Genomic DNA, 13,522 nt, shown 5'->3' with positions numbered 1-13,522 from the left:
GTGACAGCTCCACCCCCGGGCTCCGTTCCATTCTCCCCGCATTGAGTGACAGCTCCACCCCTCGCGCCGGTTCCCGGGCACTTCCTCTCGCGCCTCCCCATCCGCTCACGCTCATTTGCTGCTTTGCAAAGATGGCGTGGAGGTGCACCGTGTCGAATTTGCGAGCGGTGGCTTCTCTCTGCTTGCACACCCCGGTGCCCTGGCAGCCTTTGCACAGAACGGTACGGATCGTCTGGCCACGGCGGAACCTGAGCGTCGGCCGACCGGCCCTCACCGGTGCGTCTGCCTCTTTCTTTTTGGGGCTGGTGGAGTGTAGTTGGAGGCGTTTAGCGACAGGGCTGCAAAGTTAATTAGAGCACTGGCCGATCGAGCGGAGCAAAGTCAAGACCAGGTTGTGATTGCAACTTAGCTTTGAAGCGTTTTAAAATCTGGAAAAGAAAGTACAGATCTTTATTTGCAAATGCTGGGTCCGGTTATAATGTGTATTATCCTCTCGGTTTGATTTCTTATTTATACTTCATGTGTAATTTGTTGCAGCGTTTTCCTAATTAGAGAGCTGGTGAGAGGTCAGCAGGATTAAGGTGAGCTGACAAGAGAGTCAAATACTTTGTTTTCAGTACAGATTCCAGCATCTATAGTAATTTGTCTCTAGTCAAATACTTGACCAGGATGGGGCTGTTTACAGTTATATTTAAGTTTTTTTTTAAATTTTACAATTAACGTCATTGTGCTTTTTGTATAAACTTTGCTCTCGGTTTTCTGTCGCCTAAGAAAGACGGAAATGCATTTTTGAAAATCAAATATATATTTTGAAGAAGCCTAGCTGTATTACACTTTGAAGGAATGCAACGCACCGCGTTCTTCCAATTGCCCAGGGATCAGAGTACAGGCACCCTTCGGTTTAGATCCCGCTGCAGTTGCAGGGACTGTATTGCTCAGCGTATTTAACAACTCTTTTATCTGTATTATTTGTGATAGCTGTGATATGAGAATTTTGTTTCTAATCCCAGGAATATTTAACAAAAGTTTTTAGATAAGTCTAACCAAAGTACAGAGAAACTTCATTAGCAAATACTTTGTGACTATATAAAGAATTTCATTTTTTTTCTTAAAAGAAGTATAAAATTGCTGGAATCTCTAATTGAACTGTCTCTAAGATCTTCTTGAGCAGTTTCTCTCCACTGAGGCTTACATCTTCTCCAGGATGGGTGCTGCTAATCCAATACTGGATAAGCAAACCCAATCACAGGTTGGACAAGTGGTGTTTCCTGAAGTGCTTTTTTTATTCATTACTGGGATGAGGGTGTTGCTGGCTAGGCAGCATCTATTGCCAATCCCAAATTGCCCAGTGGGCAGTTCAGAGTCAGCCAGCATTGCTGTGGGTCTGGAGTCACGTGTCGGCCAGACCAGGTAAGGATGCTAGTTCCTTCCCTAAAAGACATGAGTGAACCAGATGGGTTTTTCTGACAATTGACAGTAGATTCATGGTCATTGTTAGATTCTTAATTCCAGATTTTTTATTGAATTCAAATTCTACCATCTGCTGTGGCGGGATTTGAACCCGGGTCCCCAGAACATTATCTGTGTCTCGGGATTAACAGTCCAGCAATAATACCACTAGGCCATCACATCCCATGGTGAATAAGATGTTTGGTCTTTCATACACTTCTTCCATTGCTTGTACTTGGCCTCGATCTGAGCCTGTTCAGAGATGCTTGAAATTATTGGCACCTTCGCAGGGTGCTTCTTCTCCATTTTGGATATTCTTGGGCAAGAGAAGGTCAAAGTAGATGTTCAAGGAGGCTTTAAGGGCTTCCTTGTAGTGTTTCCTGTGTTGTCCTGGTAAACACTTGCCATGATGAAACTTGAAGTAAAGAGCTCATTTGTAAGTCTTGTCAGGCAAGCGGACGATGGTGGTCCAGACAAATACAACTGATTGACCATAACCTGTGCCTTGATACTGGGACTGTTGGCCTGAGCAAGGACTCTGATACTGGAGTGCCTATCCTGCCAGTGGATTTTGCTGAGGCTTGCTGGTCATCTTTCTCAGAGGGTTTAATATGTCTGCTGTACGTTGACAATGTCTGTAACACATTCAGGAGAGCTGCTAATGCTGCTGCCTTGGAGACCATGAGTTTGGTGCTCGGTCTGAAGTCTGTCATCAAACACTCTTCCTCAGATGGCCAAAGACTGCGCTGGCACGTTAGAGGCAATGTTGAGTTTCATTGTCAATGTCAATCACTGAGGGGAGACTCCCAAGATATAGATTGTGATCCACATTTTTGGTGTGGATCTTGGTGATTATGGAGGGAGGCAGCGTCGTTCATTGGCAGCAGGCTGGTCAGGGCTTCTGCTCCCAGTTGTTTAGCTTAAGGCCCATTTTCTCATATGCTTCCATGAGTACATCAATGATAGTGTGGAGCTCAGTCTCTGAATGTGCGAACACACAAGCATTGCCTGCATACTGCAGCCCGACTTATGTAGATCAGGGTTATCTTGGTTCTGAACTGTAAGTGATGCAGGTCAAATGATTTCCTGCTGGTCCTGTAGATTAGCTCTCCTGCAGTGAGAATAGAGGTGATGTGCAGTGTGAGGCACAAGATAGAGAAGAGCATTAGTGTGTTGACACACCCTCGCTTCAACTTATTCTGCCCATGGCTTGTGTCTATGCTGGATCAATTGATCAGGATCATCACTTACATACTGCAATATTAAGTAAAATCGCCATAGTCTCAGAGGACCATAGGTCTGCTTTCTCATTGGAGATGGATGATTGGTGGTGCTTTAACTAAGGGTCACCACTCCCCAGGCGAGAGGCGTGGTTGAGAAGGTGGGGCCTTAATGGTAACCTCTGGCAGTACAGGAATTGAACTGTACAATTGGCTTCCTTCCCTGAGGTGGAGTTGGGATACCCCTCCATATTTTTTGCCGTCAATCTTATCTCCTTTTCTAGTAGATGTTCCCAGTTACAACATATCATAGATCCCCTGGCATGTTCTCCTCCTTTCAAATGAGGTTATGAAAATAACCCCAAAAGTGTTTTGCCACAGTGTTTTATGCTTTAGTTATGCCCTTGAGTCTTGTGTTTCGTGTGACCCAGGATAGATACATGTATGCCATATGATAAATGGACATTGTTAGCTACAGACTGTATTATGTCAGTAGCAGAATGATACATTGAACATAACAAGGCAGAACGTTGCAATCCAAATAAAAATGTATTGTGACGTGTTTTAATGTGGAAATCACTTTAATTAGTACAAATGATTCAATCCATTATTGAGCAGCAGGAATGCTTACGTTAAACACTCTGGAAAAAGAAAATTCTGTTTACTCCAAATGTATCAAAGTAATCCCCTTTCATTTATGTTGTGTAGAATTCCTGATGTGGAGGTGTCAGTGCTGGACTGGGATGGACATAGTCAGAAATCACACAACACCAGTTATAGTCCAACAGATCTATATGAAAACACAAGCTTACATAGCACTGCTCCTAAAGAAGTGTTTATTGGGTACTGACTAAATCTGATGAATGAAAATTGATTGATACCCCAGCAATCTGCTTGCTGTTTGTCAGTGTGTTATTTTGTCTCTCTCTTGCTTTTTCCATATGCCCTGTTCAGTTTCTGAGTCTTAAGGTAGTTTGTCTGTTTTTTGGGGTTTTCTGTGCCATGTGGTGTTGCTGCCTGAAGGATTAGACTTTTTTTGTTCTTGCATGGGACATGAGCACCTCTGACAAGGCTGACATTAGTCGCCCATCTGCAATTAGGCTCTAGAAGGTGCTGATGAGTTGCCATTTTGAACTGCTGCAGATTGTGCTATTCATTACAGTGCACTACTTTTTGTCCTTCTGGATAGTAAAGATTGACCTTTTGGAAAGGGTTGTCAAATTGCTGCAGTTCATGTTGTGCGTGGGACACAGCCAGTGGTGTAGGGAGTGAATGGTCAAGGTAGTGAATGGGGTCCAAAACAAGAAGGCTGCCCTGTCCTAGATGGTGTGGGGTTTCTTCCATATTGGAGAGTATGCCATCTCATTCCTGACATGTTTCTTGTAGATGATGGACAGGTTTTGGAGAGTCAGGAGATGAGTTACTTGCTACAGGATTCCTGGCTTCTGACTTGTTCTTATAGCCACAGCATTTATATGGCTAGTCTGGTTCCATTTCTGATCAGTGGTTGAAGATATTGATGGTGTGGATTCAGCGATGATAATGTCATTGAATGTTACTGGGAGATAATTAGATTCATTCTTGGCATAGGTCACTGTCTGCCACGAATATTGCTTATCAGTTCTCAGTCCAAACCAGAATGTTGTCCAGACATTTATACTGAATGCTTCCATTTCTGAGATATTGTGAAGTGTGCTGAACATCATTGATGAACCGTCCCACTTCTGACCTGATGATGGAGGGGAGGTCATTGATGCAACTGAAGATGGTTGGCCCCACCCTCAGGAAGTTGGGTTCTTGTGATGCAGTAGTAGTGTCCCTACCTGTGAGCCAGAAGGTCTGGGTTCAAGTCCCACCTCCTCCAGAGGTGTGTCATTACACATCTGAGCAGGATGGTTGAAAGAAAAACATCTCTTAGGAATGATGTTGTGGGTCTGAGATAATTGGCCTCCAACAATCACAACAGCCTTCCTTTGTGCTAGGTTAAGCCTCCAACCAGTAGAGATATTTCCCTGATTCTCATTTATTTCAATTTTGCGAGGGTTCCAAATGCCATGCCTGCTTAAATGCTATCTTGATGTCAAGAGCAGTCATTGTCACCTCACTGTCTGTTCTGGTGGCTCTTTTGTCAAGTTTAGACCAAAGTTGTAACAAGTTCAGACAGAGTTGCTTTAGTGGAACCCAAACTGAGCGCAAGTGAGAAGTTTATTATTGTGAAAGTGTCAATGATAACACTGTTGACAATAACTATCCAATTCTTTCCATTTTTGGTGTATAATACATATAGTGCATAATTTCTTTCAAATGAGCAGTAATCCTCTAAACTGTTTTGCAATAGTTTCATCTTCAAAAGGTTGACTGACCAACATAAACAAGTGACAGATTCTGTTATGCAAAGATACAGTACATTAATACCTTTACCCATTGGACTTTGCTCAGATCAGATTTTAAAATTTGTTTAAGATTCTTGAGTAGATTTGTAGTTCGGGTTGTGATAAAATCAGTTTGCTCCTCCGTATAGTGTTAGAGTCAGCCTTGCAAAAAGCCAGGTTTGTAATGATGACCGAGAGTAGACTGATAGGACAGTATAATTGACTGAGTTGGATTTGGCCTGCTTTTTTCTGTCATACTTGGGCAGTTGGGATACTTCCCACTTGCATGGATGAATGCAGCTGCAACAACAGTCAAGAAACTTGACACAATCCAGGACAAAGCAGCTTATTTGATTAGCACTACGTCCACAAACATCCACTCCCTCCACCACCAATGCTCAGCAGCAATAGTGTACTATCTACAAGATGCACTGCAGAAATTCACCAAAGATCCTCAGACAGCACCCATGACCACTGTCAAACCCACAAACACTTCCATCTAGAAAGACAAAGGCAGCAAATATATAGGAACACCACTGCCTTCAAGTTCTCCTCCAAGGCACTCATCATCCTGACTTGGAAACATATTGCCACTGTCATTGGATCAAAATGCTGGCATTTCCTCCCTAATGGCATTGTGGGTCACCCAACAGTAAGTGGACTTCAGCAGTTCAAGAAAGCAGCTCACCGCCACCTACTCAAGGGCAACTAGGGACAGGCAATAAATTCTGGCCAACCAGAGACGTCCACACCCCACAATTGAATAGAAAAAAAATTCCACATTGCTGGATAGAAGCAAGCATTGCAACTTTACGAGAACAGCTTGGCTTGAAACAGTACTAGTTGTGGATGGCATCTACAATATTAGTGCCAGGATGGTGCCAAGGCACAAAATCATTTTTGTATCCAGTGCCTACAGCCATTTCTTTATAGTAAATGGAGAGAACCAAATTGTCTGAAGACATCTTTGGGACCTCAGGAAGAATCTGTGATGGACCTTCCATATTGTACTTCTGACATAAGTGATTGCAAATGCGTTAGCCTTATCTTTTACATTCATGTGCTGGGCTCCTGACTCATTTAAGGATTGGGAAATTTCTGGAGCTGCCTCCAGTTAGTTGTTTGTTATCTGCCACCATTCAGAACTGAACATGGAAGGATTAAAGTTTAGATCTGATTTATTGGCTGTGGATTACAGTACTTAGTTCTTTCTGTTGCATGTCGGTTCATGGTCGTATGTGTGTAGTATTACATTGAAGCTTTACCAGCTTGATAGTTTTTTTTTAAAGTATGCCTGATCTAGCTCTTAGCATGCTGTCCTGCATTACTCATTGAATAAGGGTTAGTTTCTTGAGTTGATGGTAAGAGTCGAGTGGGAGATATACAGAGAGGTATGGTGTTTCAGAATATGATTAAATTCTATTGTTGCTGATTGCAAACATTACCTCATGGATGCCCAGGTTTGGGTTGCTAGATCTGTTCTGAATCTAAAAGCTGGAACAAAAACAGAAATTGCTGGAGAAACTCAGCATCAGTGGGGAGAAAACAGTTCTGAAGAAGGGTCATTGAACTCAAAATGATGACACTGCTTTCCATGGCAGGATTTGAACACAAGTTCCCACAACACTATTTGGGTCTCAGGAATAATAGTTAAGAGATAATACCACCAGGGCGTCACCACCTCCTTCATCTGAAAACGGGATTTGGTTTTCACAAGGATTGTGACTCGTACTGATAACGTCATAGACATGTGCACCTGTGACACTTGCCTTGGTAAGGACAAGATCAAGGGGTCATGAAATGTCTTTAGCAAACAGGGTCAAGGAGAATTCAAACTCTTTTTATCCATATATTAGATGAAGGTAGCAAGGGAAAGAGTAGGCCCACTCAAGGACAAAGAGAAATTATGCATGGAGCCACAGGAAGTGGGAGAGATCCTTAATGAGTACTTTGTATCAGTATTCACCATGGAGAAGGATATGACTGATGTTGAGATCAGGGATGAATGTGTGAATAATCTAGAGAATGTCAATATATTGAAGGGGGAAGTTTTGGGTATCCTAAATTACATTAATGTAGACAAGTCCCCAGGGCCAGATGGGATCTATTCCAGGTTACTGCGAGAAGCAAGGGAAGAAAGAGCTAGGGCATTAGCAGATATCTTCACATCCTCTTTGACTACAGATGAAGTTCCAGAGGACTGCAGATTAGCCAATGTTGTTCCCTTCTTTACGAAAGGAAGCGGGGTAATCCAGGAAATTATAGGCCGGTGAGCCTGATGGCTGTGGTGGGGAAGTTCTTGGAGAAGGTACTGAGGGACAAGATATGTGAACATTTGGAAGAAAATGGACTGGTTAGTGACAGGCAGCATGGGAAAGTCATGTCTCAGCAATCTGAATTTTTTGAAGAGGTGACAAAGGTAATTGAGGGAACGGCTTTGTATGTAGTTTGTATAGACTTTAGTAAGGCATTTGATAAAGTCCCATATGGCAGATTGGTACAAAAGCTAAAATCACATGGGGTTCAGTGTGGTCTAGCTAGAGGGATACAAAACTGGCTTGGTTATAGAAGACCGAGCATAGCAGTGGAAGAGTGTACTTCAGAATGGAGACCGATAACTAGTGATGTGCCACAGGGATCAGTCTTGGGTCTTCTGTTTGTAGTATATATAAATGATCTGGAGGAAAATGTGGGTGGTCTGATTAGTAAGTTTGCAGATGACATAAAGATTATTGGAGTTGCTGATAGTGCCAACGATTGTGAAAGGATACAATAGGATATAGATGGATTGGCGACTTGGGCACAGAAATGGCAGATGGAGTTTAATCCAGACAAATGTGAGGTGATATATTTTGGAGGATCAAATGTAGGTGTGAATTATACTGTTAATGGCAGAACCTTTAGGAACATTAACATACAGATGGATCTGGGCTTGCAGGTCCACAGTTACCTAAAAGTGGCAACACCGGTGGCCAAGATGATTAAGAAGGCATGTGGCATGCTTGTTGTCTTCAGCCAGGGCATAGAGTACAAGAGTTGGCAAACCATGTTGCAGCTGTGTTTTTTAAAAAAAAATTAGGACATATTTGGAGTACTGTGTGTAGTTTCAGTCACCACACTACCAGAAGGATGTGGAAGCTTTGGAAAGAGTGGAGAGAAGATTCACCAGAATGTTGCCTGGTCTTGAGGGCATTGGCTATGATGAAAGGTTAAAAAGACTAGGATTGTTTTCACTAGGAAGATGGTGGCTGAGAGGAGACCTGATTGAGGTCTACAAAATTTGAGAGGCATTGATAAGGTCGATAGTCAGAGGCTTCTTCTCAGAGTTGAAGTTTCAATTACAAGGGGACGCAGGTTCAAGGTGAGAGGGGGGAAGTTTAAAATAGATGTGCGAGGGAAGTTTTTCAGAGTGGTAGGACCCTGAAACGCACTGCCAGAAGAGTTGTTGGAAGCAGGCACTTTGGCGACATTTAAGAGGTATCTGGATGGTTACATGAATAGGGATGGGATAGAGGGATACAGACTGAATAAAAGCAGAAGGTTTGTTTTTTTTTAGTTTAATCAGGGCATGATGATTGACATATAGGCTTGGAGGGCTGAAGGGTTTGTTCCTGCACTGTACTTTTTTTCTATGTTCTTTGTCCTTTTTCCCCTCTTTATTATTCACTTGCCAATTGCTGCTACAAGTCTGGGTTGCAGTGTCCTTTAACGATTTGGCCAACTCAGTCAATAACAATGCTAGGAAACCACATGTTGGTGATGGATGTTGAAGACCTGCCACCTCAGAGTGTATTCTATGCCCCTTCCACCCTCGGTGCTTCTTCCAAGTGGTGTTCGACATAGAAGTGTACCAATTCATTAGCTGGGAGAAGGGAGTAGGAGTAAACAGGAGGTTTTCTTACCCATGACTAGGAGACGGTAAGGACTGCAGATGCTGGAAACCAGAGTCAATAGATGTGGAGCTGGACACAAACAGCAGGTCAGACAGCATCAGAGGAGCAGGAAAGTCAATGTTTCGGACTTCAGTGGATTTGGAACCAATGGTTAGGACTCTCAGGGTAACTTCTTCCTTACTGTGTGTGACCTCTAATGAGTCTGTCCTGCTGGTGAAACAAGACATACCAGGGATGGTGATGGTGGTGTCTGGGACATTTGTCTGTAAGGTATGAGTTGGTGAATATGACTAGGTCTGGTTGTTACTTTATCTGTTGGACAACTCTCCCAATTTTGGTGCAAGCCAGCAGATATTAGTAAGGAGAACTTTGCATGGTCGACAGGGCTGTGAGTGCCATTGTCATTTCCAGTGCCTCAGTCAATTGTCATGTGATCCACCTGGTCTCATTCCTAATTTTTCCATACGGTCTAAGAGAGTAACTTGCTATGCCATTTCAGAGGGCAGTAAACCATCAAGTATGCAGCATGGGTCTGGAGTCACATATGGGCCAGAGCAGCTAATTACAGCAGATTCCTCCCATATATGGCATCAGTCAATCAGTTGGGTCTTTAAGAGAATCTAATGGATACATGGTGCTCTCCCAGATTTTACTAACCTACTTGCAAAGAGTATAGCCTCCCTCCCAACTTTCCTCAGTTTGTGGTAATGGTTTTCACACGCACAGAAACTTCCTGTAGTTGTGTAAATAAGATTGGAATCTCATTGTGTGGAGATTCGGAGGGTCTGCTATTGTGATAAACTGGGATAAAGCTCCAATGTTCTCATATCTCAGCAAGTCTTTTGAGTGTGTTCAATGTGACTATTAATAATATGTGATGAGTTGTTCATTTTAAATAAGGATATGATCGTTTGGTTGATTCAGCTAGGTTCACATACCAGTAGTTCACATGTCCTTGTTGGAGGACACCCCTGAAGGATGAAATGTGAAACCTTTGTTGAATTGTTGCGGTAATGAATTTGAGTATGCTGCACTTATTGATGAGTTAACAACTTTTTTTCATGTGATCATTAAATTGATTTAACTCTTATTGGATTGAGATCGCCTATATGTTATGTTGGTGCTACTTGTGAGGCTCACTGAAAGCTGAAGGATACCCATTTAAGTAACAATATTATCAGAGCTAGTGATTATGTATCAATCAAAATGTATTTATATTTAAAGATGGTTGAGAAAATGTTCCAACTTGCAACCAGCTCAGAGGTGGGCAGGAATACAAGGAAGTGGCCGAAGGGATTTTTTTTTAATGAAGTGTGTCGGGCATATTGGGAGCATTGGGGAAGGGGACAAATTACCGAAGAACTGAGTAGTAATAGGGAAGGTGCACTGATATTCTCCAAGAGGGGAAAGAAAGTAGAGACAGCGTTGAGCTAGGAGGTGCATTCCTAATTAAGTGATATTGTGGGGGGAAAAAAACTGGCTCCAAGCTCAGAAATTGATCTCCAAGGACTGAGTGAGAGACAAGCATATACCGGCTGGCTTTCATTTTGACAAGCAAGTAAGCGGAGAAAATGTTACAGGGAATGAGTGTAATATTTCCAGACATAAGTAATTCATATGTAACAAACTCATCACTTTTATGGAGGTACTGAATTTTGTCTGACACAGTGAGAATGATACTTTAAGTAAGCAAACAAGGAAACTAAGTTTGACATTTACATGAAACTGCTGTGGAAAAATAAATTTTATGTCCATATTTCTAATAGAAGTCTGTGTTAACATTCCAGCATGGGATGGCACTACCTCATTGGTGGTGATGCTGTATTGCTTCCACAACAGAACATGCAGTTCTAATTAAACCTAATAGGTTACGAACCTACATTGGCAATTTCTGTTTTAAATATGGATATAGGAGATTATAATTTGGTATGCAGATGTAATATTTTAATTAATGTATAAACATGTTAATTGTAATCTTAAGCAATAATGGTGCCCATATGTCCTGCCATAGAGCATTGGTCACTTTAGTTAACATACTGACCAAAGTAAACACCATTAGTTGCAGTTTAACAAGTTACCAACTACCATGTTGGAGCATCCTGTTATCTAATCCCACATGGAATATCTAGTCACTATTACCACTATGATGTGAAAGGAACAAAAGGTCAGTAGCATTAGTTTGTGTATTAAATGCATTGCCTTTCCTTGTGTTGCCATTTGTCTGTTATTACAGAAGTTTTGTCCATGTGCAGGACTTTGGGAGAAACTTGGGTGGGGTGATGTGGATGTGTTGGAAAAAGTTATATTTGGAAGGAGAGGTGAGAGGTGCAGTAGTTAAACCGCTTAGAGGAGAATGTGGCAGTTGCTTCTCAAAGGATATTTTAAGGATACCTTCAGAAAAAATGCCGGCAGAGTGACACCTCGATCTGTGGACAGAGTAGAAAAGGAAAGACTAGGATTGGGACTGTGGGTTATTCCAAATGAACCTATGTCTGTGAAAGTAGAATGGTGAATAAAAATCTGCCACTGAAAGAGAGTGGTTGAAACTGGATATTTAAGGTTTCTTTGGAAATGCATGGAAGAAAGTCTCACTGGCCTTGTGTGTTCCTTTTCTGAATTGTTCATGAATTGATGTTGACACCAATTTGGTAAAACTAGGTATTTGAATAGAAGAGCAGAAGTCTCTCCCATGAGAGTAGAGCATCAGAGGTGAAATCAATATATGAAACAAAAATATTTGCAGAAAAAGATAAAAATAGTTGATCGTAGTGCAAATAAAACAACAGAAAATTAATGACACAGAAATATAAATGTACGGACCCTGAATAAGTTGCTATATTGAGGACTTTCAGTTTATGCTAAAAGAAGTAACAACTTGGGGTATCCAGTATAAGATACAGAGAATTAATCAGGATGCCCAATTTATCAAATATCTTCCAGAGTTTTAATACAATGTGATCTCTGACCCATACATTTAAAAATGAATCAAGAATTAGAAATGGTCTGTCTCATTTGAGTGCGTTTGTATTAAATATGTGGACCATGAATAATGGAATGTACACTGAAGGTTGAGGGTCAACAATGTAACGAGTGTGTACATAATCGTGTCTTGTATTCATCACGTTGTTCTGGTCATCGTCTTCATATTTTGTATCACCAGAAGAAACTTGCTTTCAAGCTACACAACGTAGGCTATATTTTTCTATTCTGCAGCAGAAATGATAAAGTTGTCTGACAATTAATGAAGAGCAAAAGTTAAATTCAATAATACATGATCAGTGGAGACCTTTTTTAATAGTTATGTCTGTTTTCATGGCCACTGTTGATTTAAACGTAGTATTTCCTATTTGCGGTTATAAGACATCAATTTGTATACTGCCATGCCTTACTGCCTTTTAGGGTTTGAGTTTTGATGGATGTCAATTACAGATTGGGACTTGGGAACAAAGGGGCATTGTACACATGGCTAGAAATGTCACATTTAATAAATACATATGAACAAACAATGAAATTCTAAGGAGTGTTCTTTGTTATGTTAGAAAAAAGTTATTTTATTTCACTTGTGACACAAGACTAGATTCCTGTATTGTACCATTTTTAAATACTTTAATTTATGATTAGATATGGTACAGTATCTGAAGTACATCCTTAATCAGGAATATGTAGCTTTAATAACGAACAAGTTGTATTTGATATGTAAATATTAGTGTTACATGGATTGCTAAACCTTAGATAATCCGTTTGGTGTTGGCTGTTTCTGTATTCCAGCTCGCAAGTTTACAGACAAACATGAATGGGTGACAGTTGAAAATGGAATTGGTACAGTGGGCATCAGCAATTATGCTCAGGTGGGTGCTTTATTTATTACCATCCCATATAATTCTTGATATCAGTCTTTCACTTCTAAACAAACATTGTAATATTAGCTGTGCTTGTTTTAAGTGCACAAGCTTTGCTTGAAAGTTCTTGGACTTCGTCCATTGCTGGGATGGCTATTGCAAGATCAGCTTTTCCTAATCAAGTTTTAGTCCTGGTGAGATCAAGGTTCACTTTGGTATCAATGCTTATACATTTTTACTACCCTTTTATGTACAATTGTTGTCATTTGCCATTGTGAATAAATTTTATAGGAAAGTACTGAACAAACTTCTTGGCACAAGTACATAAATCTAGCCAGGCACTGTGCTCCTTTTAAAAAGAAACCCAGACATTTTTAAAAGCTTAGATAACAAGGTGTAGAGCTGGATGAACACAGCAGGCCAAGCAGCAGAGGAGCACGAAAGCTGATGTTTCAGGCCTAGACCCTTCAGAAATGGGGGAGGGGAAGGGGATTCTGAAATAAATAGGGAGAGAGGGGGAGGTGGATAGAAGATGGATAGAGGAGAAGATAGGTGGAGAGGAAACAGACAGGTCAAAGAGGCGGGGATGGAGTCAGTAAAGGTGAGTGTAGGTGGGGAGTTAGGGAGGGGATAGGTCAGTCCAGGGAGGACAGACAGGTCAAGGGGGTGGGATGAGGCTCGTAGGTAGGAGATGGGGGTGGGGCTTGAGGTGGGAGGAGGGAATAGGTGGGAGGAAGGCCAGGTTAGGG

General features: G+C 41.5%; 1 protein-coding gene across 1 annotated transcript in view; it reads left to right on the top strand.

Annotated features, from left to right (window-relative positions):
- LOC109916555 (glycine cleavage system H protein, mitochondrial) overlaps positions 1 to 13,522 on the top strand; it is a 22,077-nt gene that overhangs the window by 70 nt on the left and 8,485 nt on the right. Inside the window, exons 1-2 of the mRNA XM_020516277.2 lie at positions 1 to 276; positions 12,703 to 12,782. The exon at positions 1 to 276 is cut by the window's left edge and continues 70 nt beyond it. Of these exons, the coding sequence (XP_020371866.2) occupies positions 132 to 276; positions 12,703 to 12,782 (225 nt within the window). The 5' untranslated portion in view covers positions 1 to 131. The remainder of the gene's footprint in view (positions 277 to 12,702; positions 12,783 to 13,522) is intronic.

Source organism: Rhincodon typus, chromosome 15, assembly GCF_021869965.1.
Source record: "Rhincodon typus isolate 14 chromosome 15, sRhiTyp1.1, whole genome shotgun sequence".
NCBI lineage: Eukaryota > Metazoa > Chordata > Chondrichthyes > Orectolobiformes > Rhincodontidae > Rhincodon > Rhincodon typus.
This window is presented reverse-complemented; position numbering and strand designations above follow the sequence as displayed.